General features: G+C 43.3%; 1 protein-coding gene across 1 annotated transcript in view; it reads right to left on the reverse strand.

The window, feature by feature from the left end:
- The window catches only part of LOC145401062 (uncharacterized), a 283,839-nt gene that overhangs the window by 183,158 nt on the left and 73,152 nt on the right, over positions 1-27,529 (reverse strand). Inside the window, exons 3-4 of the mRNA XM_080273434.1 lie at positions 14,737-14,951; positions 13,790-13,915 (exon numbers count right to left, since the gene is read on the reverse strand). Coding sequence (XP_080129560.1) covers positions 13,790-13,915; positions 14,737-14,951 — 341 coding nt within the window. The remainder of the gene's footprint in view (positions 1-13,789; positions 13,916-14,736; positions 14,952-27,529) is intronic.

Consider the following 27,529-nt stretch of genomic DNA (forward strand, 5'->3'; position numbering starts at 1 on the left):
CATTGTCATTTCTGTACATCTGAGCCGACGAATATCCTTCTCCTTCACTGCCCAGGTCTCACTACCATACAGCATTACACTCCTAACACATGCTGCATACAAAGACCTCTTAGCACATAGGGAGAGTCCTCTCAATGTCAGGAGAGGCAAGAGCTCCCTGAACTTCTTCCAACTGCTTCTCACCCTAGCCACAGAGCTAGCTCCAACCCCACCTCCAGCACACAACATATCTCCCAAATAACAAAACTCTTCCACACACTCAAGAGATTCACCAGCAAGTTCAATCCTTTCACATCTGACAATCTCCACCTGCTCTCCCTGACACGCTGTACACATAAAATCAGCATTATCTCGCAGTCTACCTCTGATACCACTACATCTCTTATGCACCCATTTATCACAAACACCGCACAAGATGGAATTACTTCCCACGCCCTTGTGGCAAACTGAACATGGTCACTCTCCCTCGTCTTTGACAGTACCACCACCAACCCTAGATATCATCACTTTTGTTTTTTCTGCATTTATCCTTAAGCCCTTGTGCCCCATACCATCACTCCACTTCCTAAACCTTTCCTCTGCAATCAACATCAAATCATCAGCATACAACAACTCCCACGGGAGTCCGTTTCTAAAGTCACGCGAAAGGGCTTCAAGTACCATGATAAACAACATGGGACTCAAAACTGACCCCTGATGTACACCAACATTCACGGAAAACTCATCACTCAAATCTCCATTCACTCTTACCTGGGTGTGAGCACCCACATACATAGCCATAACCACCCTAACCAGCCACTCCTCCAAGCCAAGCTCTCTCATTGCCCACTTCACCACTTCTCTAGGGACCCTGTCAAAGGCCTTTTCCAAATCGACAAAGACAAAATAAAGATCCCTTCTCCTTCCAATATATTTTTCCTGAAGCTGTCGAACAATGAATATGGCATCAGTGGTCCCCCTACCTGGCATAAACCCAAACTGCATCTCATCAATATTCACTCTTACTCTAATCATACCTTCTAAAACTCTCTCCATTACCTTCATTATCTGCTCTAAAAGCTTTATACCTCTATAATTTCCTCTTTCCAGGGCATCACTCTCCCTTTATACACATTTACAATTACACTCTTCAGCCAATCATCTGGGACAACACACTCATAAATAATCCTATTTATCAGGTCAGTGACTAACCTCACCCCTATATCGCCTGAGGCCTTCAACATTTCAGCAGTCAACCCAGACACACCTGCTGCCTTCCCCACCTTCATCCTGCCTATTACTCACTCACAGTAGCAACATCAATCAAAGGCCAAGTGCCAGACACTGGATCTGCTGGCTCCAAACCTTCCCTGTCCCAGTCAAACTCCTCATTCAACAACCATTTATAATGTTCTCTCCATGCATCTTTAATATCCTCACTGTTCACCACTACCCTTCCTACATCATTCTTCACACACTGCTCACCTATAATATCCCGATTATCCCTCTTCACCTGACCTGCCACCCTAAATATCATATTTTTCCTTTCCCCATGATTTAGGTTATCAAGTAAAAGTCTCTGTGACTCAGACTTTGCCCTGTATACCTCTCTTCTAGCCCTATGATTGGCAGCCAAGTATTCCTCCCTGTTACCACCTTTTTTCCATTCCTGGAAAAGCCTTCTTTTCTCCTTAACTGTAGCTTCTACACCCTCATCCCACCACCAAGTTACTTTGTCTTGGTGGGCCTCTTGTCCAACAGCATGTTACATCAGTAACTCTCAAGAGATTGTTCTTGAGGGCTCTGTACTGTTCATTAACGCCTCTGTCTACAGCTCCCTGTTCAGCCACCACTCTCCTCAACTCGCTATAGAAGGCATCCCTTACTACTTGGTTTTTCAGCTTCCATATTTTCCTCCTAGGTACATAAGTCCTCTTTTTCATCACTCGTTCTACAAGCACCATATCACAAATCAACAGTTTGTGCTGCTGCACACACTGTTCACTTCCTATAACTTTAACATCCCTCACTAACCTCCTATCAGCCCTCCTAACCAGAAAATAATCTATCTGACTGCTATTTCCCCCAGACTCATACGTAATTAACCTACTGTCTCTTTTCCTAAAATATGTGTTGCACACAATCATGACCGTTGCCTCCCCAAACTCAAGTATCCTTTCCCCTTCTGCATTCCTTATACCATACACACATCCCCCATGCACTCCTTCATAACCTTGTGCTGCTTCACCTACATGACCATTTAAGTCTCCTCCCAAAATCACTATCTCATCATCCCACATACCACCCACTACACGTATTAAATCATCCCAAAATCTATCTTTCTCTGCTTCCCCCAATCCTGCCTGTGGAGCATATGCCGATATAATCACAGCTATCTTTCTACCGAACAGAATTTTCACTACCAATATCCTATCGCTTACTCTCATAACATTCATAACATATTCCACCCATTTCTCTGCAACCATCACACCAACACCTCGATATCCGTCTGTCCCCCTCTACCAAAACAACTTATAGCAACAGTCCTTCCCAACAATCTTTCTGGCTGATCCACCCCTGTACCGGAATTCCTGAAAACACGCCACATCCACCCACCTCCTACTGAAAGTCTCAACGAATTCCTCCGATCTTCCCCTCAAACTTCCCACATTCCATGAACCCACCCTCATCCCCCTGGGTGATTTACTGTCTTCAGGCTTGCTTTGAAACTTATTCTTGTGTTTTGTCATATTCTGTATTAATAAAGGGGGATAGACATACCACAGGCCCCACTCACTGCACAGTCCCAGGTCCAGAGTTAAATCTCAGGACCATCCTCCCTAGCCCTGGGCTCCTATGCTCCTCATGGGGCAACATAGGATTAGATGACATGTGTATGTATGTAAGTACATATGAGTGTGTTGTCCCAGATGATTAGCTGAAGAGTGTAACTGTAAATATGTACAAGGGGAAGGGTGATGCCCTGGAAAGAAGATAAAATGGAGGTATAAAGCTTTTGGACCAGACCATGAAGGTAATGGAAAGAGTTCTAGAAGGTATGATTAGAAAAAGACTGAATACTAATGTGATGCAGTTTGGGTTTATACCAGGCAAAGAGACCACTGATGCCATATTCATTGTTCGACAGCTTCAGGAAAAATATATAGGAAAGAAAAGGGAGCTGTACTTTGTTTTGGTTGACTTGGAGAAGGCCTTTGTCAGAGTCCCATGAGAGGTAGTGAAGTGGGCATTGAGAAAGTTTGGGATCGAGGAGTGGCTGGTTAGGGTGGTTATGCCCATGCATGTGGGTGCTTGCACCCAGGTAAGGGTGAATGGAGATTTGAGTGATGAGTTTTCCATGAATTTGGTGTGCACCTGGGGTCAGTCTTGAGTCCCTTGTTATTTACCATGGTACCTGAAGCCCTCTCATGTGACATCAGAAATGGACTCCTATGGCAGATATTGTATACTGATGATTTGGTGTTAATTGCAAAGAATGAAAGGGAGGCAAAGGAAAGATTCAGGAAGTGGAGAGATGGTACAGGGCACAAGGGCTTGAGGGTAAATGCAGAAAAAACAAAGGTGATGGAATCTAGGGCTGGTGGTGATATCGTCAAAGAAGAGGGAGAGTGGCCATGTGCGGTTTGCCACAAGAGTGTGGGAAGCAATTCCATCTTGTGCAGTGTTTGTGATAAGCAGGTGCATAAAATTTGTAGTGGAATTAGAGGCAGACTGCGAGATAATGCTCATTTCATGTGTGCAGTATGTCGGGGACAGCATGTGGAGACTGTCGAGTGCGAAAGGACTGAGCTTACCGGTGTTTTCAGTGAGTGGCAAAGTGTTATTTGGGAGACATGTTATGTGCTGGAGGTGAAGCTGGAGTTAGCTCTGTGGCTAGAGTGAGGAGTGATTAGAAGTTCAGGGAACTGTTGCCTCTCCCGACACTGAGAGGGCTCTCCCTCCGTGCTAAGGTATCTTTGTATGCGACATGTTAGGAATGCTGTATGGTAATGAAACCTGGGCAGCAATGGAAGAGGATTCTCGCACGCTCCAAGCATACACAAATGACAGTGATTAGGTGGATGTGCAGTGCATCCCTGAGTGCAAGGCCTAGAGGGGCTAGGTTTACAATGCAAGAGTTGAGTGGTAGGATGGGACTGAAGTGTATTGGTGTCATGATGAGGAGAGGCAGATTGAGATGGTTTGGGCATGTGGAAAAGATGGGAGATGATAATTGGGTGCAGAAGGCGAGAAGTGTTCATGTTGGGGGTTGGGCTGCGAGAGGTAGACCTTAAACCTGGGACAAGGTCATTGAGTTTGACTTCAGGGATATGGGAATGAATAATGAAGCTGCCAGAGATCAAGCAGCATGGACAGCTGCCATTAGGTGACCAAGGCTGACGCTTGCAAGCATGTTGGAGCCTTCAAAAATGAAACGAAACAATTAATTATCCTTTTACTAACTCTCAACACATTCATGATTATATTCCACCCATTTCTCCTTAAACAACACACCCACACCACTATATCCATCTGCCTTACCCTGCCAAAATATCTTGTATCAACAATCTCTCCTGGCAACCAGTCTGGCTGATCCTCCCCTGTATCTAACCTCCTGCATACATCCAACATCCACTCACCTCCTACTTGATGCCTCAACCCCCTTGGCTGATTCAGGTTCCTCAGGATTGTTTTGATTTTTCTCCTTTTTTTGGCATAATCGGTATAAATATAAAGGGGAGACACAGACAGGTGGGAAAGGATTAATCTTGTTAGAAAGTCTCTTAATTGTATGAAGGAATTTTGTTATTTAGAGGAAATAATATATACTGGAGGTGAGGGCTGAAACTAGCTCGGCAGCAGAGGTCAGGATTGGCTGGAAGAAACTTAGGATGTTGTCGCTCCTGACGGTGAGAGGGCTCTCCCTCAATGCTAAAGGGTCCTTGTCTGCAATATGTGTTAGACGTGTAATGCACCACACAGGAAGTTGGGCCATAAAGGAGGAGGGTACTTGTAAGCTCAAATGTACAGAGAAGATAATAATTAGATGGATGTGTAGTGCATCCTTGAATGACAAGGCTGGAAGGGGGTTAGGATTGTGAATGAAGAGTTGAGAGGAAAGACAGGATTTGATTGTATAAGTGTTATGATGAGAATGAGTATATTGAGATCGTTTGGACATCTCCCTGGAGGCATTAGCAACCTTAAGCATTCATCTGTCTATGGACCAGACAACATAAGCAACATATACCTTAAACACCTTGACCACATGGCATACAAGCACTCACCAACATATCACACTAAAGCTACTCACACAACATAATACCCAACATCCTGACCATTTCCCTTTGCTGAACTTTTTCAGTGTCTCAGTTACACAGAGAGTAGGCCAGCACGCTCTCCAACACAAGTTTCTCTAACTATCTACACCAAACTACATGCACAGTACACACTACACTTCCTTTTCCAAAATTCCAAAAAAATGGCATCTCATCACCCAGCCTTGGAGTCCCCAGGGGGGTGGACCATAAATGCCCCCACCTTCCGCCCCTCTCCCGGTGACGACTTGAGGTGCCTGGAACCACTGTCTGACTCTCTTCTTCTTCATTTCTGCAACATTTGCGGCCCTTTCTAACTGAGACTCAGTTGTCTGAGGCAACTGACAGCAAACCCTTTTCTGTATCCTCCTACTTTCTCGATACTCATTTCAAAGCCAAAGGTGGCTGTTGTGTATATATGCGCAACGACTTATCTTGCTCTCATGTTCCTCAACTCAATTCTTCTGAATTCTCTACACTCTGGCTTCGGCTTTCCTGTCATTCTCTGACTAAATATATCTCTGCTGTTTACTTATCCCCTAATTCTACTGACTATCAAAAATTCTTCGACTATCTTACTTCTAAGATGGAACACATTCTATCCATTTCTCCTTTCTCTGAAATCTCCATTCTAGGAGATTTCAATGTTCACCACCACCTTTAGCTCTCCTCTCCTTTCACTGATCCACCTGGTGAACAAGCCTACACCTTTTCTATCCTTAATGACCTAGAGCAGCTTGTACAGCACCCTTCCCATATCCCAGACCGCCTTGGAGAGAGCTCCAACATACTTGACCTCTTCCTTACAACTAATCCTTCTGCTTACACTGTTAATCTTTTCTTTCCGTCGGGCTCCTCTGATCACAATCTTATCACCTTAACCTGTCCTATCACTCCAGTACGGCCTGTGAACCCCCCAGGGAAACGTCGTCTGTGGCATTTTGGAGCCGCTGATTGGGAGGCCCTCAGGCAGTATTTCTTTAATTTTCCCTGGAATGATTAGTGCTTCCATGGCAGGGAGCCATCTGAGTGTGCCTTGTGCATTATGGAGGTTATTCTCTCGGGCATGGAAGCATACATTCCTTTCTCATATCCTTTGACTAACGCAAGAAAGCCTTGGTTTAATCACGCTTGTTCTAATGCTGTCCGCAACAAGGAGAGGGCTTACAAAAGGTACCGGAGCCAACCCACCCTTGAATCACATCATCTTTACGTTTCTGCCTGGAATCGTGCTAAGTCTGTTCTTCGCTCTGCTACTCTGATGGTTCTGTAGCTATTTCTTCTACTGATCAAGCAGATCTCTTCGCACAGACTTTCTCCTGCAATTCCACCTTAGACGATTCTGATGCTGTTCCTCTATCACTTCCCGCCGCTGACTTCCTCATGGCTGACATTAAAATTTCTTCTGCTGATGTACTTTTTGCCATCACTGGCCTCAACACTAGCAAGGCATATGGGCCTGATGGAGTCCCTCCTGTTGTTCTCAAGAACTGTGCTTCTGTGCTTAAACCCTGCGTAGGCAAACTCTTTCGCCTTTGTCTGTCAACTTGTATCTTTCCTTCTTGCTGGAAGTTTGCTCTCATTCAGCCAGTCCCAAAGAAGGGTGACCATTCTCAACCCTCTAACTATCGTCCAATTGCTTTAACGTCCTGTATTTCAAAAGTTTTCGAGTCAATTCTCAATAGAAAAATTTTAAGGCATCTTTCCCATCACAACCTTCTTTCTGATCGTCAGTACAGGTTCTGTCACGGACGCTCCACTGGCGATCTTCTCACCTACCTTTCAGACTCCTGGTCATCCTCCTTTCGGGACTTTGGCGAAAGCTTTGCCATTGCACTTGATATCTCAAAGGCTTTTGACCGAGTTTGGCATAAATCTTTAATATTCAAACTCCCCTCTTATGGTTTCTATCCTTCTATCTGTGCCTTCATTGCTAGCTTCCTTTCTGGTCGTTCTATAGCCACTGTTGTAGACGGCCATCGTTCTTCTCCTAGATCTGTCAACAGTGGTGTTCCTCAGGGCTCTGTCCTATCACCATCTCTCTTCCTTTTATTCATCAATGACCTTCTAAGCTGTACATCTAACCCTATCCACTTATACGCTGATGACTCCACCCTTCACCTTTCCATTCAGTTCCTGCAACGCCCATCTCAGCAGTTACTTCAACAAACAAGGGATAAGGCTATGGCACACCTAATGTCTGACTTGGCTCATATCTCTGACTGGGGTAAAAATAATCTGGTTGTTTTTAATGCATCAAAGACTCAGTTCTTACACCTATCAACCCGTCAAAATCTTCCACAGGTATACCAACTAATGTTTAATGATATTCAGCTTAATCCTGCATCATCCTTGAACATGCTTGGGGTTTCATTTACTCGGGACTTATCTTGGAAAGATCATATTACATCTCTTGTAAAACCAGCTTCCAAGAGATTGGGTGTGCTAAGCTGACTCCGTTCTTTCTTTACCCCTGCACAATTGTCGACTCTACTGTATACAGGGGTTCTATCAGCCCCTGGGTGGAGTACAACTCTCATGTGTGGGGAGGCTCCCCACATACAGCTCTTCTCAATAGGGTGGAGTCAAAGGCTTTTTGTCTCATTAACTCTCCTCCTCTTACTGACTCCCTTCAACCTCTGTCTCTTCGCCGCACTGTTGCATCTTTATCTCTTTTCTATCACTACTCTAATGGTCACTGCTCCTCCGAACTGTCTGTATGCATTCCTCCACCTCTACGACGGGCACGTAGCACCCATCTAGCAGCAAACTCTCATCCCTTTTCTGTCCAACTCTCTAATGCAAGAGTTAACCGTTACTCCCAGTCCTTCATTTATGCAACGGGTCAACTCTGGAACTGTCTCCCTCTGTCTGTATTTCCTGCTGCCTATGATCTCCAGTCTTTCAAACACAGTGTGTCCAGGCATCTCGAAATGAATGGATCTTGAATTTGGCTCTCTCTTGTATTTTGTTTTTCTCTTGGAGGGAACTCTTATTGCGGGCTCATGGCCTTTGGTTCCTTCTTCCTCGCATAAAAAAAAAAAAAAAAAATCTGGAAGCATGGCATCATCATTAATATCCGAAAACTCAACAAAGACCCCACATTACCTTCCTCATACCACCACATCACACTCCTCCGCATCCCCTCCAAAGTCACTGAACGACTGGTATTACTGTATAATTAGTTACACCTCACACCCGTCCTGGCCCCATCACAACATGGTTTTAGGCCACTACACTCCACAAACACTCTTCTTACAGACCTTACATAGAGTTTTTCATGGCATGAATTCAGCTAGGCCACCACATGGAACACTCCTAGTCACACTAGACATTAGCAAAGCATTTGATGCCATCCCCCGCCACAACCTCAGATGCCATCCCCCGCCACAACCTCACAAATAAAATATTCAACACAAATATGCATAATAACACAAAAAGAAGGCTGGCAACCTATTTAGCAGGCAGATGTGCACATGTTACATTTGCCGGTCAATCTCTGAACATCAGAAACTTCACAAATGGCATCTCCCAGGGATCTGTTTTGTCCCCTACTCTCTTTAACCTATACATGCACGACATACCCACACCCCACACACCACAAAAACACATAGCCTTCTAAGCAGACGACATAACACTTACATGTACACACAAAAATGCAAACACAGCTGCGCACATCCTCCAACCTTACCTCAACACACTACACGAATGGTTCACCACAAACAGGCTCAAAACAGCCCCAGCCAAATCTACAGTGACCCTTCTCACAAACTGGACAGTAGAACATACTCACATTCCACATCTCACCATAAACAACACTCCCCTACCACACACACACACACCCAAAATCCTTGATGTAATACATACAATCCATCAATGTTATCTAAAAAACACATCACAAACACTAAAAATAAATTAACACCAAGACTCAGTGACCTGAGGTCACTTGCCCATACAACATTTGGACACAACAAAGAAACCACCACCACAGTATATAAACAATATATAAGTTCAGTGATGAATTATGCAAGACCTGCTTGGGTTCCTAACGTCACTAGAACACTCTACAGACCATAAAGAACAAGGCCCTATAAATAATCACAGAATGCACAGCTACTACACCCACAGACCACCTACACCATGTAACAAAAGTCCTCAAAGTCAAGGATCATCTAGACATGAAAGACGCCCAAATTCTTGTCGCAGCCTCCACAAACCCACAACATCCACTACTGTATACTACATGGCAGCACATCCACACACACCAAGGAACATCAAAACTACACCCAGAACACAAAATCATACACACATACTGTCATCTCTCCCCCCTCGCCTGCCTCAGTCCAGCTTCCAGATGCATATACATACTCAAATTACTCGCCACTCGATTCAGTCACTCAAAGACAACACATAGCTGCATGAACGGCCTCCTGATATCCACCCTTCTGAATCCTATCTCCAGGCCAGGCATCATCCAGCCCTCTTGAATTATCCGAAGAGGCTGGATGACTCTGTCACTGATGCCTGTCCAGGATGCAATACAGCACCCCACACTTAATAGCACATTATGGAAGACTGCATTGCACACAATCATCTGTGCCAACTACACAACATACACTGCTTGAGAGCTCTGTGGGAAAGCCCAGTGTTGGCCGTGGCCTTCATTAGTGACTAGAGGCTGCTCGGCCAGACTGCCTAGGGAACTACTACTACTACTACTGGGTGCAGAGGGTGAGAGGTAAGATGCGAGAGGTAGGCTGAAAAAGACTTGAGACGAAGTACCTGTGTGTGATTTCAGAGATATGGGACTGAATACAGAGGTTGCTAGAGATCAAGCAGCACGATGAGCTGCCATTAGGTGACCAAGGCTGATGAAAGCAGCAAGTCCAAGTCTTTATAAACAAAGAGGACAATGCATAAAGTTGGAGGTGATGAAAAAATATGAATTACACAGTACAAATTGTGGTTATAATGGAGTTTTAGCTGAAATGAAAATTCTCACCCAATTAATTTGTAATAAAAGGAGTTCAACGTATTCTACCAAAATCAGGCTGCATATATGAGGGCAATGCCATGTAAGTGGAAAAATGTCATTTTTTAGTTGACCAAGTAACTGGTAGAAGTGCACTTCAAGAACATGCATTTCAGAGCTACAATACTACTACAGATTCTCTCAGGCTCATTGGTTGCTAGCAATCAACTCCCTCTTACTACTCCCCATAAACTTTTTTTTTTTTTTTTAATAGATGAATGGAGGAAGGAAAAACAAAGGGGAAAAAAAAAAAAGTCCATGTGTCTAAAGGCATCCTTCATTCATAAAATATTTATAACAACTGGATTTGAATTGAAGTGATTAAATGTTTGTGGGAAACAACTCCCAGGAAGTGAATTCCAGAGAGTAGTAGTTCTGGGGATAAATGAATTTTGATAAGCAGAGGTTCTGCATTGCAGGGGAGAGTGTGAATTCATGGGCGCTCCCAGCTGCCCGAGTGTTTCGGAAGAAAATGTGAAGGGGAGGAACAATTAAAGCCAGTTCGTCAGAACACTTACGGTAAAAATATTTATAAAATAATGCTAAAGAAGCAACATCTCTATGTATAGATAATGGAGGAAGGTCTTGCGTGATGACAGGATTACTGATTAATCTTATGGCTTTATTCTGAATTTTGTCCAACTGCCTCAATGCAACTGCTCCACATCGACTCCACAGTGGTGAACAGTATTCGATCTGAGAACGCACATGACTTTTGTAAATTGTGGCCGTATGCTCGTCAGTGAAGAACTCACGAACTCTGTACATAAGTCCCAATTTCTTGGAAGCATTTTTAGCAAGGGATTTAACAGTAAGCTTTCCAGCTTAGGCTGGGGTTTAGAGTAACACCTAGGATATCAATTGTAGTGGATATGGGAATACTGACATCATTTAAAATTATGTGAGAGTCTGAGGGATTCTTTCTGTTGGAGAAATTAATGTATTTAGTTTTCTGAGCATTAAATGAGACCAGATATGTTTGTCCCCATTGATTAATTTTAGAAAGGTCCTGGTTCAGGGAAACTGCTGTGTTCATTTGCGAATTTATAATATCAAACTGTGTAAAGGAGGTACTAAATGTGAAAGAACTATGAAGGGTTGAGTCATCAGCATAAGAGTGTATTGGGTTGTAAGTGACAGCTAGGAGGTTATTTATATAAATGAGAAAGAGGGTTAGTGCCAAAACTGATCCCTGAGGTATGCCATCATTTATGGAATGAAACTGAGAATAAATACCATCTACCTTGACCCGTATTTTTCTATTATGAAGGTAAGAAGAAATTAGAGGAACCAGTGATGCAAGGCCATAGTGTGACATCTTAGACAATAAGGCCTGGTGCCATACTCTACTGCTATTGAGTGTGCTTCACCGTGTTGGTCTATTGTTTTGTTAATCTGATGGGCAAGAAAGCAAAGAATGTCTTCAGTTGAATGTTCTTGTCTACATCCATAGTGCTGATCACTGATTAATTTATTGATTTCTAGATGCTTGAATATGTGTTTGTTAATTAGCATCTCAAAAACTTTACCGAGAATGGAAGTTATTGCAATGGTCTATAGTTTGATGGATCAGAAGTAGCCCCCTTTTTAGGAACAGGATGGATATTTGCTTCTTTCCAAGAGGCTGGAAAACTTGAGGTATGGATGCATAAGCGGAAAAATTTTGCCAATACAGGAGCCAACACCGAGGAGCAATTTTTAAGTACTATTGAAGGAATTTCATCTGGACCAGTAGCTTTGTCTGCGAGAGATTCTGTAATACAGCTTGTACGTATCTGGTGTGAATCATGAAAGGAGGTATTTGAGGGGAATCAAAATCAAGTACAGGAATATTGTAATTTTCTGTATTTAGAGTTGAGTTTGTTGAAAAAATGTCAACAACTTAAATACATAAGAAATATGGGCACTTTAGATATTATACTATGCATAAACACAGAACTTAGTATTGGTAATTTTATTACCGTGTTCCACCATGTGTTGCGCATCAGCATATAATGCACACCCATAATGTGGCAAGGATTATTTACAGAATAATATATATATATATATGTATATATCAATTTACAAATTATTCATATTCAACAACCACCAACAAGTTTGGGACAAATAATTTTGCATCATTATATTTATTAAACTGGAAATACAAGAACATACAGATCTTTCACTGCTGCCTTGTATCTGCTAAAAGTTGATATATATATTTTTTTTTACAGATGCATTTGGTGTGGTGTAATCACTCAATTCATGTGAATATCTAACTCACAGAATGCTTAGATTTCTGTTTATTTATAATGCACTAATGATAATGCACACTCACCTAAGTCTGCATTATTGAAATCTTTATTAGTAATTAGTAAGGCCATTGAGTAATTTGCTTTTGACTGCTGGCAGCCTTGACTCTCATATTTTGTTGTTATTTCTGCCATTCTGGCGAACAGTCACATTAATCATCAGGCCTATCCTAACCTATGACCTTTATACTATAATGTGCAGAGCAATACTGAAGCAAAATTTTTCAGAAAAAAGTGCACATTATATGCTGGGAAATATGGTACAGGCGGCCATCCACATTCGCAGATTCAACTTTCATGAATCTCGCAGATACGCGGATTGCTCCTCTGTGGAGCCGAGATTCCGTTCATGGCCACAAAATGTAGCAGTGCGGATATTTGAGTATCATTCAGCACCAAACTAGGCCCACACCAAACCACCGTGCTCCTGCATTCCTCTGTCTCTCCCTCAGTCTGTGTCCAGCCACTGTCGTGGTCGCTTCGCTGCCTCTATGCTGCTATGCCAAACCTCTTGTAATTTCGTTATTGTGCCCAATAATTGTGCACTCACGTGCTTAAAAGTTAAATGTGCACTGCTGTGCTATTAAGTGAGTGAATTAGCGCCCGATTAGCGATTTACTTGTCATAACTTTGTCCCATGTGTGTTATGTTTATCATCATCATCATCATCATTATCACAAGTCATCAGAGTTCATCCACCAAAACTTCAGGGACAGTGGAGAGCTAACTCTGAATTTAATGGGGATGGTTGTATGAAGTTGGGGTAAATATGTAGCTGATGACTTACCAACACTCACGTGGATGTGCGCGAGATGCACTCAGTGGTGGGAGTCTGGGGATGTCACCAGGTACATATTTACCCTAACTTAGTGAAGCAAATAAACCTTTATATACAGTTGGTCTGTTACCATTTGTGATATTTTATGCTGCTTTCAGGTCCCAGATATGGTTTATTAGGTGCAGTATGTGCACCCTTGCTCACAGGGGTTGATTTGCGGCTGTAGAGGCATTTATGGGAGGTTGCGCCAAACATTCGAGGAAATTCCACATTCACAGGGGGGTCTGTGTCCCCTAACCCCCGCGAATGTGGAGGGCTGCCTGTATTTGTTTATATAACACTGCAAATACACTATACAAGTATACATATATAAAAAGATATAAAATCTTACCTTTTCCTCGCTCTCTAATTTCGTTTTCCTTCTTCTCCCTTAGTATTCGCTGCAGTTCCTCAAACTTCCCAGGAAAATCATTAAACATCACATCAAGCACATCTTCACTTCTAACTGCCGTAAGACCTGTAAGACAAGATTCATACAGAACCAAGCATGTGAACTTCAACTCTGCCAAAAACTTCTTTTCACTCATGTGGAGGCACCAACAGGCATGTGGGTCATAAGCCACTTACCACCATCACTGACACAAGATACAGACCAAGTACAGTAAAAGAAAACTTTCAGCCTAAATTCTTCCCCAACTAATGACAAAGCAATCACTACCATCAATAAAACTGTTGCTATAGCCTATACATCTCATATTGCTGAAAGTACTTTTAGAGGAAAGGCCGCAAATGTTGCAGAAATGAAGTGAGTCTGACAGAAGACGTGAGTCAGATAGTATCCTAATGATGAGCAATGTGTATTTATGCATGTGTCTGATGGAAGTACAACTTTCAATGGGGCCATAATAGGGAATTCTTTAAAATTTCTGGAGGTCTTCCTCCACATCCGTCATTATAACAATGTACGCATTTCTTATGGGATCATTCATGTGGAATTCATTTACATGAGGATCTTACCCCCCACATTACCCATGTAATGCATTATAATCACTGTGATTATAATGCATCAACTAATGTGACATGTCACTGGGAGGGAAATAGTATATTAGAGATGAATTGACTTTATATATCGAGCTTTATCCCAGTCAGATCAAGCTTTCATGCAATAATGTTATGCCCTGAACTTTCAAAAATAATCTTTGCTCTATCAATCTCAAAATTTAATAATTTCTTACCAAACCCACACAAAATAAAAAGTATGTATCAATTTTAATCTATATTCCTAATCTCTTTATACTTATCTATTATTATTCGTTTAATAACCTTCAACTTCCTTACCAAGGTCACATGCAATCTCAGAGACAAGACCCTTCTCCTTGAGGTAGTCCCGCTCCTGCATGTCAATAGGCCGCCGGCGTAAGTCTGGGTACTTGCGCTTAAAAGACATAATCCCAAGGTACTGTGAGATCTGCTCCTGAATGAAGTAATGTTCTCCGATTCCTTCCAGTGGCCATACATATTCAACCACCTTGTCAGCAGTGAACACTTCAGTGCTGTCGGGGGAGGACAGAATGGTATGACAACAATAGAAGATATGCTAGGTTGAAGTAGATAAACAAAGTTATATACAATAACATAGAGGATGCAGCTATGCCTCTTTTTGAGGTGCAATTGTCAAAATGGCATACAAGACCCTGTAAAAATTAATACCGCACATGGCACAAAGACCAAAATACCTGTATCAAGAGCAAAAAAAAATATTAAGAATTTTACTGTTGCAATACAACACAAACACTCAAATTGAAATGGCTGGTTCCAAATGTTGCACAGAAAACTGAATAGTCTGGAAAGTGGAATAACTATGAGATAACGGCATAATAAGTAGTACACAGAACTGTGAACAGTAAATAAAATAAATTATTAATAAAACTTTGCTTATCAAATCCTGATATATTGGATTTCAGATTAATCAAATGCCTCTAAGCTCACTATACTTTTCTTCGGTGTACCTACCTAGGGTTCATAAATAGGGCTCATCATGTGGCCCATCTGAACCACTAGCAATGCATGGAGTGACTCACAACATACAGTGCTCGTCAGAAGTATTCAGCGTTGTCCGCCGGGCGCGCAATACTTATGGCCAAAAAAGAATCACCCATTTTTGGGGGTAAGAATTGAGCCACAAGTTTGAGCTCCGAGCATGACGTCACGGTAGCCTGGGGCCTTCTGACGCGCTGGTTGGTTCCCGCCTCAGTCGCCCACGGGCTGCCTGAGAGAGAGGAACTCCGCCGAGTGTCCCTCTCAAATTGCGCCATTTTTTACCGAGTGTCCCGCAGTGTTTTGGCCTTCAAAACTTTGTTATGGCACCTACCCGTGAACTATCGAGTGAAATCATATCCCAGATCATTGCTCTAAAGGAGGCAGGCCACCAGACAAAGGAAATTAGTGAATTGGTTGGTGTGGCACGATCGACAGTGCGTCGTTGGTGTGCGCGGTTTCGGGAGGAAAACAGTGGTGAAGTTCCCACAAAGAAACCGAGGTCTGGTAGGCCTAGGAAAACTTCCCCGAGGTCTGTTAATGTTTTAAAACGTGCAGTGGAGTTTAATACTCGTGTGAGTGCAAGGAAAATTAAGGAGAGCAACCCAGAAGTGTTTGGTGAGGTGTCAGTGAGAACAGTGTCTCGTAGGGTGCATGAGCTTGGTTACACAAGTCACAGGCCTGTGAAAAAGCCTCTTCTCTCTAGCAGCCAGAGAATTCGTAGGCTTGCCTTTGCTAATAAATATCTAAATTGGGGTGAGGAGCAATGGTTGTCAGTGTTGTGGTCTGATGAGGCAACGTTTAGTGTTACCTGTAACAGAGGAGCATGCAAAGGTAGTGACCCACTTGACCCACGGTATGTAGAAAGCACAGTTAAACATCCTGATTCACTCATAGTATGGGGTTGTTTTTCAGGGAAGGGTTTGGGGAAGCTTGTTGTACTTCCCAAGAACCTCAGAGTGAATCAGGATGTTTACCTGGAGCTTCTGTGTGATCATTTACCAGACTCCTTCGAGCTAACAGGTGCACGAGTGTTTCAGCAGGACGGTGCACCTGCTCACAAGGCCAAATCGGTCACCAATTGGCTTCGTGACTGCGAGGTATCATTCATGACAGACTGGCCAGGAAATAGCCCAGACCTCAACCCGATTGAAAACCTCTGGTACCTCGTAAAGAAGAGTCTCCAAGGGAAGGACGTGAGCTCTCTGCCTAAGCTGGAAGCCGCCATTTGTGACTCCTGGGACAAAATACTGCTCCAGCACCTCAGGAGCCTCGCCCTTTCACTTCCAAGACGTCTCAGGTCCGTGAAGAAACGTAAAGGCTACCCTACGAAGCACTAAAGGTAAATAAAATGCATTATTTATATGTTTTTTCAATGTTGAAAGGTTTGTTTCTCAGGAGGGACGCAGGGCGCTCCATACTTCTGACGAGCACTGTAGTTGATAAGTTAGATGGAAGTGAGGAGAAACGAAAGCAGGCGACTTAGCTACGTAAGTTATACACAATAAAGGATACAGCCTGAAGGCATCAACCTGGTGCCAATTAAAAGCATGCTTGCATAAGCATCTTATTGTTTTCCACAGAAGAAGCTACGCACTAAAATTTTTTTTTTTTATTAACCCCTCTGGTACACAATTCTCCAGCATCCACTACCCCCCTGGACGCAAAAACAGGCTTATATTTCAGCCTTCTCAAAGGTTAAAAGTTTTATGCCCGACTTATAGAGCTTGAATTTACACACCTGAAAATACAAACCCCACCCTCCTAGACCCAATAGTTACCGAGCTATGGCCCATCAAAGTTGAGAACAGTTACCCGTTGCGACCCGGGCAAGAAAGGAAATATGCCACTTGCAACCGTTTTCTTCCCAAAAATACGTACAAAATTCACCAAAATCAATATTTTTCGGTGTGTATAGATGTTATAAACTACTGTAAAGTGCTTAGAAAAAAATACAATGGATCCATAGGCAGGTAATGTAGGCATGAAACAACGATTTTTTCATCAGAGTGCTTATCTGGGGACAGATAGGCAGAGCTGAAGCTGAAACTATAAACAAGTGGTAGCGAGTGTTACCATATGTTCATACATATAAAATGTAGGTACTAAGAAATACATAAGAATGAAGAAAATACGCTTTAATATTTGACAGGTACACCATTATATCCATAGGAAGGTAAAGTAGGCAGGTAACAAGGACTTTTTTCCCCAAAGAAAGAAAAAAAAACAGAATATAAAGCAACTGTGGTGTGTGTATCTGTGTGCAAAGACACGAATAACGTACAGGTAATGATTCAAAACATGCACCATAAAGCGTAAAAATTATGCAAAATATTATTTTGAGGCCATGGGGGGTAAAGATACTCCATGCTTGGGGGTGGGGGGTGGGGGTGCTAAGGACTGCAAGGGGTGTACGGGGATGGAGAGATGGGAGGAGACCAACACCAGAGACAAGGGAAGGGCCCCAGTGGAGTACAGGGACATGGAGGGAGGGTAGGGTGGAAATACCCTGCCCTCCCAGATGACTGTGGGGAGGACAAGGGGAGGATCCACATCGGAGGGGTGGAGGATGCATGAGGAGGGTGTGGGAGTGGTGGTGGTGGTGGTAAGAATGGAGGGAGGTAGGGTAGTAACAACGCAGTGGGGCAGAGGGATGCGGCAAGAGGGAGGTGGGGGGCACACCCCCTACCGCCTGGGTATGGGCCTGGATCCTCCCTCTTGAGTGTCCAACACTTAGTTCTGATTGGTCAGAAGCCATCTACATCACAGCCAGGGTGGAGCAAGCTGCTGCCAGTTTTTTGTGGAAGTTGCATCATCGACGTTCCTCATCCATTTAAAAAATTGTGAAAACATCGATCGTCGAGTTTAGTACTTTACGGGTTAACATGAAAGTGAGGTGTTGAAAGATACGAGTAGAAATAAAAGCAAGCTACTAGATATGTAAGTTATGTATCACAAAGAAGACACCCTGGCACTATTCGCCTGGATGCGAGTCCATGCATTATTTTATTACTACTACACAGAAGGAACTACAGGCACTGAGAATATTTTGTTATATTCTAGTACCGAAATGAAAACTAGTTGCAGGGCTTAACGTGGAAACTTCTTCTCAAGATTGTTGCACTGTACTCTGCTGCAGCCATTCTAGCACAGATTGTAAATCTGCATCCTCTTCTGGCCCTGTCACTGCAGTACGACTGCATTTCTTACTACACTGCCAGCACTCTGGATCACAAGGCTGACAACTCAGGCTGTCAGCATTGCCATGTACCCAAACAGGACAGTGCTGCACCTAATAGTTGTGCTGGTCCAACTTCCCGAACCAGCGTGCCAGTTGTCCTTCCAGAATCTTTAACGTTTTCAGCCACTTGAGTGCCGCATGGTCTGTTCTGATGATGAAGTAGGACCCATACAAGTAGAGATGGAAGAAATCAAGGCTCTTCATCACTGCCAAGGGCTCCTTACGGGTCACACAGTAGTTCCACTTCGGTGGGCTGAGCTTCTTGCTGTAATACGCCACCACATGCTCCTTGTCAACTTTCTTCTGCTACAGGACCCCACCAATACCATGGTCACTAGTGTCACAATCCAGGATAAATGGCTCATTCTGGTCTGGGTTTGGCAATACAGGAGAGCTTGCCAATGCATGGTTGAGTTCATCAAAGGCCTTGTAAGTCTCTGCTGTCCATGCAGACTTCTGCCTTTTCCCCAACAGCTTGTGCAGAGGTGCAGCTATCGTTGCAAAGTCCTTGACAAAACGCAGGTAGTAGGTAAACAAGCCCACGAAACTCTGTAGCTCCTTCACAAAACTTGAAACTGGCCAGTTTTCCAAAGCTGCCACCTTCTCTGGGTCAGTATGGACGCCGCTCTCACCTACAATGTGTCCCAGGTACTTCGCATCCTTCTTAAACAGGTAGCATTCTTGGGGTTCAGCTTGAGATGCGCTGCACGGATCCTGTTCTGCACCACCAACAGCCTCTCCAATTCCTAGTCGAAAGTCCATCCAAACACAATTACATCATCCAAACAGATGAGAGCTGTCTGTCAGTGCAGGTCTTCCAGTACACGATCCATGAGATGCTCAAAAGTAGCTAGGACATTGCACAGGCCAAATGGCATCACTTTAACCCCTTAACCATGGGGATGTCGGGAGTGTGCCGTGCCTGTCCCGCAGGGATAACTGCGTTTCGACTGACTTTTTAAAATATTTGCCAAAAATCAGTTATTAGTCCTAGAATATTATAATTACATAAGCATATGGCACATAACTTCAGCTTTCTCCTAGGATGTTTGTTGAGCCTTCGTCGACTACCGTAGGACTTGTGGAGACTTCTGAAGTTGGGTAAAGAAGTCTTAACTTTACACTTCCCGATACCCCGTAACATGGTTACCACTGCCTGATATTATCACTACAAACACTATTCTATGAATTTCAAGTAGTTTGGAATCCATATTTAAAAAAAAATAAAAAACACTGTGAAAGCAATGTAAATTACAAGCACATACGAGCTTTCCATCTGCGCTCATTCCCCGATGGTATTCTGAGGCGGAGCTGTCATTTATTTATAAACACACTCACACTTTATATTCCTAGTACTTTATTACACTTATTTATATATACAATATTTATCCATAAGTTTCTTTCAGTACTAGCAGTTTATTTTCACTCCAGGCATTCACTTTCTCGTTCAATAAACTAGAGTAGAGAGCGAAGCTGTCACTTTCACTTTCATTACTCCAAGTATTTATACACGCTAAAGCGAAGCTTCCACTTTCACTTTCATTACTCCACGTACTTATACTCGCATTCTTCTGTTACTAATTATTTACATTTCTATTTTATTTACACTATGTTATGCACTGTCACTTGCAGTAACTTATAAAACTATTTCCCACTGTTCAATTATATTTACATTCATTGCTTTCACCTGTTATTTACACATTATTTACATTTCCACTTGCACTGTTTTAGAGTCACCAGAAAGATCATAGTCACTGTCCATCATTATCATTGATAAATTTGCCAGTTCACGTTCCACAGCAGAGTCACTCAGCCCTTTACCCCTTCCCACACAAGGTTTAGTAGGGGAAGAGGTCACAGGGCCCTTTGGAGTGGGCTCAAAAGCGGCAGAATTGGACAAAAGCGAATCATACATGGTTTCACCTCTAAAGATGACAGTAAAGTGAATGATGTGGCCTATGGGCAGGGAAGGGTTGACAATGCCAGCGTGGTGACAGCTGCTAATTTATATGCTATGAAATGATTGGCAGGAAATCTAGACAATACATAATAAATTAGGTAGTTGAGGTCACAGGGCCCTTTGCAGTGGGCTCAAAAGCGGAAGAATTGGACTGGTGCGAATCCGACACGGTTTCACCTCGAAAGACGACAGTAAAGTGAATGATGTGGCCTACGGGCAGGGAAGGGTTAACAATGCCAGCGTGGTGACAGCTGTTAATTTACATGCTATGAAATGATTGGTAGGAAATCTAGACAATACATAATAAAGTAGGTAGTTCCAGGTGAAAGTAAATATCACTTAGGCTTCTCCCTTCCTTTCTTACATATATTTTTATTATGGGAATAGGTCATAAGGCATATTTCAAGGGGAAATAAACAAGGAAAATTGGCGAACGAGTGCACATGGGGTGCTATCTATCTATCTCTATCTATTGCCAGATGCCTCAATCCCGTTTGGGGTGGCCACAAAAAAATCACCTCCATGTCACCCTGTTCCCCGCCATTTCACTGCCTTGCTCCCAACTCACACCCCCCTCTCTCATATACCTCTCCACCCCATCCCTCCATCTCATCCTTGGCCTCCCCCTCCCTCTTCCCCCCCTCCACCTCACTCACATACACTCTCTTCGTCAGTCTCTCACCCTCCATCCTCTCCACATGGCCAAACCACCTCAGTGTGTTCCTCATAACGCTTCCCATCACATCCACATCCACACCACAACGCTCCCTTTATATCCTCATTCGTCAGCCTGTCTCTCCATGTGACTCCACAGGCTCCTCTTAAATAACTCATTTCCACTGCTCTCACTCTTGACTTGTGTCCTTCCAACAAAGTCCAAGCTTCACTTCCATACGTTAGAGTTGGTATCACAATATTGTCATGTAGTAACTTTTTCACTTCCATGCTCACTTCCCTGCTTCTTATCACTGCTTTCAAAGAACCAGCAACCTTTCTTCCCTGTTGTACCCTTTCAAGCACTTCAACCTCCAAACCTCCATCCTTACTCATCACACTACCCAAGTACTTAATCGTACTCACATTTTCCAATTCCTCACCATCCAACCTCGCTGTACATTCACTGACTTCACCTCTCTCAAAGACCATCACTTTACTCTTCCCTACATTCACCTTTAGATTCTGCTTCTTACACACTCTCCCAAACTCATCCACCAAGCCTTGCAGCTCCCCTTCATCTTCACTCAACAACACAGTATCATCTGTAAACAAAAGTACAAGGAGTTTCCAAACATTATCCTCTCTCACCAGGGCCACTCCACATCCACTACCCTACCTTGTACCTCTTTTATTACCCCAACCATGTATAGATTGAACAACCATGGAGACATGACACATCCCTGTTTCAACCCAACCTTCAAAGAGAAAAATTCACTTAGTTCACCATCCACATGCACTGCTGCCTTAGCACCATCATACATACTCTTCACAGCATTCACCAACTTCCCATCTACTCCATATATTCTTAATACTTTCCACAATCCTTGTCTATCCACCCTGTCATCTGCTTTCTCCATATCCATGAAAGCCGCATACAACTTCTTTCCCTTCTCTAGAAACTTTTCCACTAAAGATCTAAGAATGAATATCTGATCTACACAACCTCTTCCCTTCCTAAAGCCTCCTTGTTCTTCTCCAACTAATTCCTCCGTTCTTTCTCTAACTCTGTCAATAAGTATCCTACCATACACTTTTCCCATTCCAGATGTATGGCAGTATCAATTACCTTTTCTCTCTCTTTCATATATTATTTTGTACAAGAATAGGGCATAGGGCACATTTCAATGGATAAAATGAGTGGAAAAATCCGTCCAGGATTTGCTAGCGCAGCGCAGCTGGGCAGGCGGGAGGAGAGGGTAATGGAGTGGAGGTAAGGAGAGGAGTCAAGGACAGGGGAAAAATAGATAAATTGTCAACAGTGGATAGGAGTACAAATGACATTAGCAGAACTGACTATAGCTGGACACTGGCAGTGCTGATAGATGATACAAGCCACCACTTGAAAGCCTGGGCGAATTCAAAATAACACAGAATCACATAAGTGACGCCCTGCGGTATGATCCCTTGCTCCCAAGTGTCACACAAGTGACGCCCCGCAGTTAAGGGGTTAAACTGCCATAAACCCTGCCCATAAGAAAAGGCTGTTTTCTCCTTGTCCTTATCTGCAGCCTTGACCTGATGATATCCTGCCTTCATATCTAGGGTGGATAACTACTTGGCACCTGGCAGTGCATCCAGGATGTTATCAATTCTTGGCAAGGGGTATGCGTCCTTCACTGTCACAACATTCAGGGCTTGATAATCTACACAGCACCTTACTGAGCCATCCTTCTTCCTTACCACAACCACTGCTGATGACCAAGGACTGCTAGACTTCTCTGTCACTCCTTGACATTGGAGATTCTCCATCACCTTCTCCATTTCTTGCCATTGGGTTGGCGCCATCCTCCGCGCTGGCTGTTTAATCGGGCAGTGATCCCCAGTGTCTATACAATGCGCCACCAAATCAGTGCATCCCAGGTCTAGGTCTCTGGTGGAAAAGACATCAGCAAACTTCATCAGTAGCTGTCTCAACTTCAGCACTTGTGAGCCATCCAAGCATTGGCAACTCCTTGAAAATAGGTTTTGTAAGTGGTTTGGCAGATACTCATCTTCCTTAACTAGGCTCCTTTTACAGGCCTTCCTCTGATGCCACTCAGGGTCCACCGCCTGGCACAGTCCAATAATTTCTCCCTCGTTGATCTTCTGTAGCTCACAGGAGAAATTGGCCATCACAACCAGCACTCCTTCTTCCTATTAAAAAAAAAAAAAAAAAAAAAAAAAAAAAAAAAAGTTTCCACCAAAGTTCTCCCCACCATCGCTCCTGCCTTCATCTTGCACTGTACATCAGGCTCCACCACCCCTAGACTGCCGTCAAAAGAGCCACTCACCTTGCACTGGAGCATCAGTTCTGATTCTGGGGGCATCACTGTAGTGCAATACCTCACCACCAGAACTGATATGTCTCACTGCCGTGATGGGAACCGACCTTCCTCAAACCTTCAGTTTCATGGAACAGAAGTCCAGCTCACATCCCATGGACATCAGATAGTCAAGACCCAGATAGCAAGGATCCTCCATGTTGGCCACGTAGACTGGAAGAGTAGCCTCTTGCCCTGCCACTTCAATCTGGATATCCAGGGGTCCCCTCAGTTCTGCATGGTGCCCAATTGCGCCACACAGTTGTTCTGACGACTGAAGCAGATATCATGATGTAACACATCAGGGCTCACAAAAGACTGCTCTCAGGCTGAATCAACCACCGGGGATCACTTCTTTCCATCTATCCTTCCGTCTCCTCGCACACTGTCAATTGCAGTTCTCTTGCATTTTCTCGGTGGTGGGGCTACATAGGAAAAGCCAGCTGGTGGCTGCCCCTTAACACTAGCCTCCACTAGTTTTCGCTTCTTTCTGGTCTTCTTAAGCCTACTTCTTATCCTCTTTTTTCTTCTTTGAACACTCAGAACTGGTGTCCCACCTCACTACATGTCCAACACACTTAACCCTTACACCGCGGGCATGTTTCCCAATGTTTTGCATCTCCAGCAGGGTTATTCGGGCTCCAACAGACTCTCAAAAAATATTTGCCAAAAATCAGTTATTAGTCCTAGAATATTAAAATTACATATGCATATGGCACATACCTTCAGCTTTCTCTTGGGATTTTGTTGAGCCTTCGTCGATTACCGTAGGACTCGTGGAGACCTCTGAAGTTGGGTAACGAAGTCTCCACTTTACACTTCCCGACAACCCGTAACATGATTACCACAGCCAGATATTAACACTATAAACACTACTCTATGATTATCAAGTAGTTTGGGATCCATACTCCAAATAAAAACCACTGTGAAAGCAATGAAAATTACGAGCGTGTATGACCTTCTCACTTGCGCTAGTTCGCTGTTGGTATTCTGTCATTTATTATTCATAAAACCCCTCACACTTTATATTTCTATTACTATATAACACTTATATATATCTACAGTCTTTATCCATAAGTTTCCTTCAGTAGTATTAGTTTATTGTCACTGTAGGGATTCAATTTCTTTCAGTAAAATACGTAACATTCACTTTCTCGTCCTGTAAACTAGCACTGAGAGTGAATGTCGCTTTCACCTTCACTCTCATAACTCATAGTATTCAGACATGCTAGAGAGAAACTTTCACTTTCATTACTCCTAGGGTATATACTCGTATTCTTATAATACTAATCATTTACATTTCTATTTACATTCTCTATTTTATTTACGTTATTTACATTTCTATTTTATTTACACTGTGTTATGCACTGTCACTTGAAGTAACTTATAAAACTATTTTCCACTGTTCACGTACATTTACATTCATTACTTTCACTTGCTGTTTACACATTATTTACAATTCCACTTGCACTGTTTTACTCAATAGAAAGATCGTAGTCACTCTTTTATCAATTGTCAGCACTTTACCTCTTTCCACACGAGGTTTAGTAGGGGGTAAAGATCACAGGGCCCTTTGCATGGGGGTGAAAAGTCCCTGAAGTTAGCAAGAGCAGACATACCTCCACACTGGAAGATGAGAGTGAACTGATAAGGGTGGGCTGGGATGGTGGCCTACCTAGGGAAATGCATTACTGCCAACGTTAGCCTCTTGACAGCAGCTAATATATAGCAGTGAAATGATTGGCAGGAAATCTAGACAATACATTATAAATTAGGTAGTTCCAGGTGAATGTAAATATCACTTACGTTTCTTCCTTCCCTCCTTATATGTATATTCATTACGAAAATAGACTATACGGCATATTTCAAGAGGAAATAAACAACGAAAATTAGCGAACGAGTGCACGTGAGGTGTTGTCAGGTGATAATTAGCCAATTCCAGGTGTATGGCACTCTCACTTACCTTATTTCTTTCTTGTATATATTATTTGGTATAAGAATAGGGCATAGGGCTTATTTCAATGGATGAAATCAGTGAAAAACTCCAGGGAAGATTTACTTAGCGTAGCACGGCCGGGCTGGCGAGAGGATAGGGTAATGGAGGGGGGGCAGGGAGGGGAGTCAAGAACAGGGAGAAATGGCTAAATTGTCAACAATGGATGGGAGTACAGATGAGATTAGGAGTGCTGACTACTGTTGGACATTGGCAGTACTGATAGATGATACAAGCCACCACTTGGAAGCCCGGGTGAATTCAAAATAACACAGAATCACAAAAGCGACGCTCCGCGGTATGATCCCTTGCTCCCAAGCGTCATGAAAGTGACACCCCGCGGTTAAGGGGTTAAGCTACAACTGAAGATATCCTTGCACTGCTCTATTCTTGTTCCTTCTTCCATTTGTAACATTCATCCTTCTTGTGTCCCAGCTTTCCGCAGAACCAGCAGCAACTGAAGTGTCCCACCTCACTACATGTCCAACACACTTAAGCTACAACTGAAGATATTCTTGCACTGCTCTGTTCTTGTTCCTTCTTCCATTTGTAACACTCATCCTTCTTGTGTCCCAGCTTCCCACAGAACCAGCAGCCTCCTCCAGTCTTCTCCTGTTCCCCCTCCCAGTTGTAGCAGTCCTCTTTCCTATGTCCTGGTTTTTCACAGTACCAACAACTTCCTTCAAATTTTTTCACTTCATGTACCTGCCCCTTTCTTGCTTTGAATCCTGCACTACATTCTGCCTGAAAAGTGGATGTACTGGACCTGACATAGGACTCAAATTCTTGAGCTCTGGCTAGTGCTTCTTGCATGCTTCTTGGTTGTGCCTGCTTCACTTGCACTTTCAACCCTGCACCGTCAAGAGCATTGATGAATTGGTCCCTCAGAAGAATAGCCAACAGGTTAGGTGCTGCTCCAGGGTATGCCTTGTACAGTATGCCATTCTCTCCAGGTCATGAGCAAGCTGCTGTAGTGATTCGCCTCAAGCCTGTACACGGCTCCGGAATTTTGCTCTGTAAACCTGTCTGGTACATGGTCCCATATCTGCGCTCCAGCGCCTCTACTAAGGACTTATAACTGTTCCTCTCCTCTGCTGACATCTGGCCCAGAATTTCCCTTACAGCACCCTTAAAGCTAGTAGCAAGCTGCACTGCCCTCTGCCTACCATCCCAACCACTCTGATCAGCAAGTAACTCAAACTGTGCACAGTAAGCTTCCCAAGATACTCTAAAACAAAATTCCTGAGGTTTCTTCTTAATTGGACCCCATTATAACCATATACAGTACTACACTGGTTTCAGGCCTAAAAACTGGGGCATCATAATTAAAGCCAGGACTTCAAATTTCTGCATTCTGATTATTCAGCCCTGTAATGCTACCTTTAGATGCTTGGGATTCATCAAGATCCACCACACACTGTCTATTTTTTTCATATGCTCCCTGTACACTAACCTGAGGCTCAGCAGTGCAATAATTTATTTACAGTCTCAATTTTCTCACTAATTACCTTCACATGGTCAACTACATGCTTCATCTGGTCATCTACATGCTGTCTGCAATCCATCACTATTCCCTCATTAATCTTCAGCTGGTTGTTCACATTCTGTCTGCACTCCGTCACTATTTCCTCACTAATTGACTTCAACTGGTTGTCTACATGCTGTCTGGAGTCCGTCACATTATTGCTTACCTCATACTTCTGCTTCCATAGCTCAGCATATACTTCCTCCGTCAACTGTTCCTGTGGGCATGAAAATGTCTAGCTGTCCTTGCATCCTCAGTTGTCATTCCCTCTGTTGCTCCTGTAATGCCTCTTGAAGCTGTTCATATCATTCTTTCTGTTCTTCCCTTTGTGCCAGTAATTGTTCTTTGATTTCTTCAT

Source organism: Coenobita brevimanus, chromosome 54, assembly GCF_032717465.1.
Source record: "Coenobita brevimanus isolate Jiangsu-jjx chromosome 54, ASM3271746v2, whole genome shotgun sequence".
Lineage (NCBI taxonomy): Eukaryota > Metazoa > Arthropoda > Malacostraca > Decapoda > Coenobitidae > Coenobita > Coenobita brevimanus.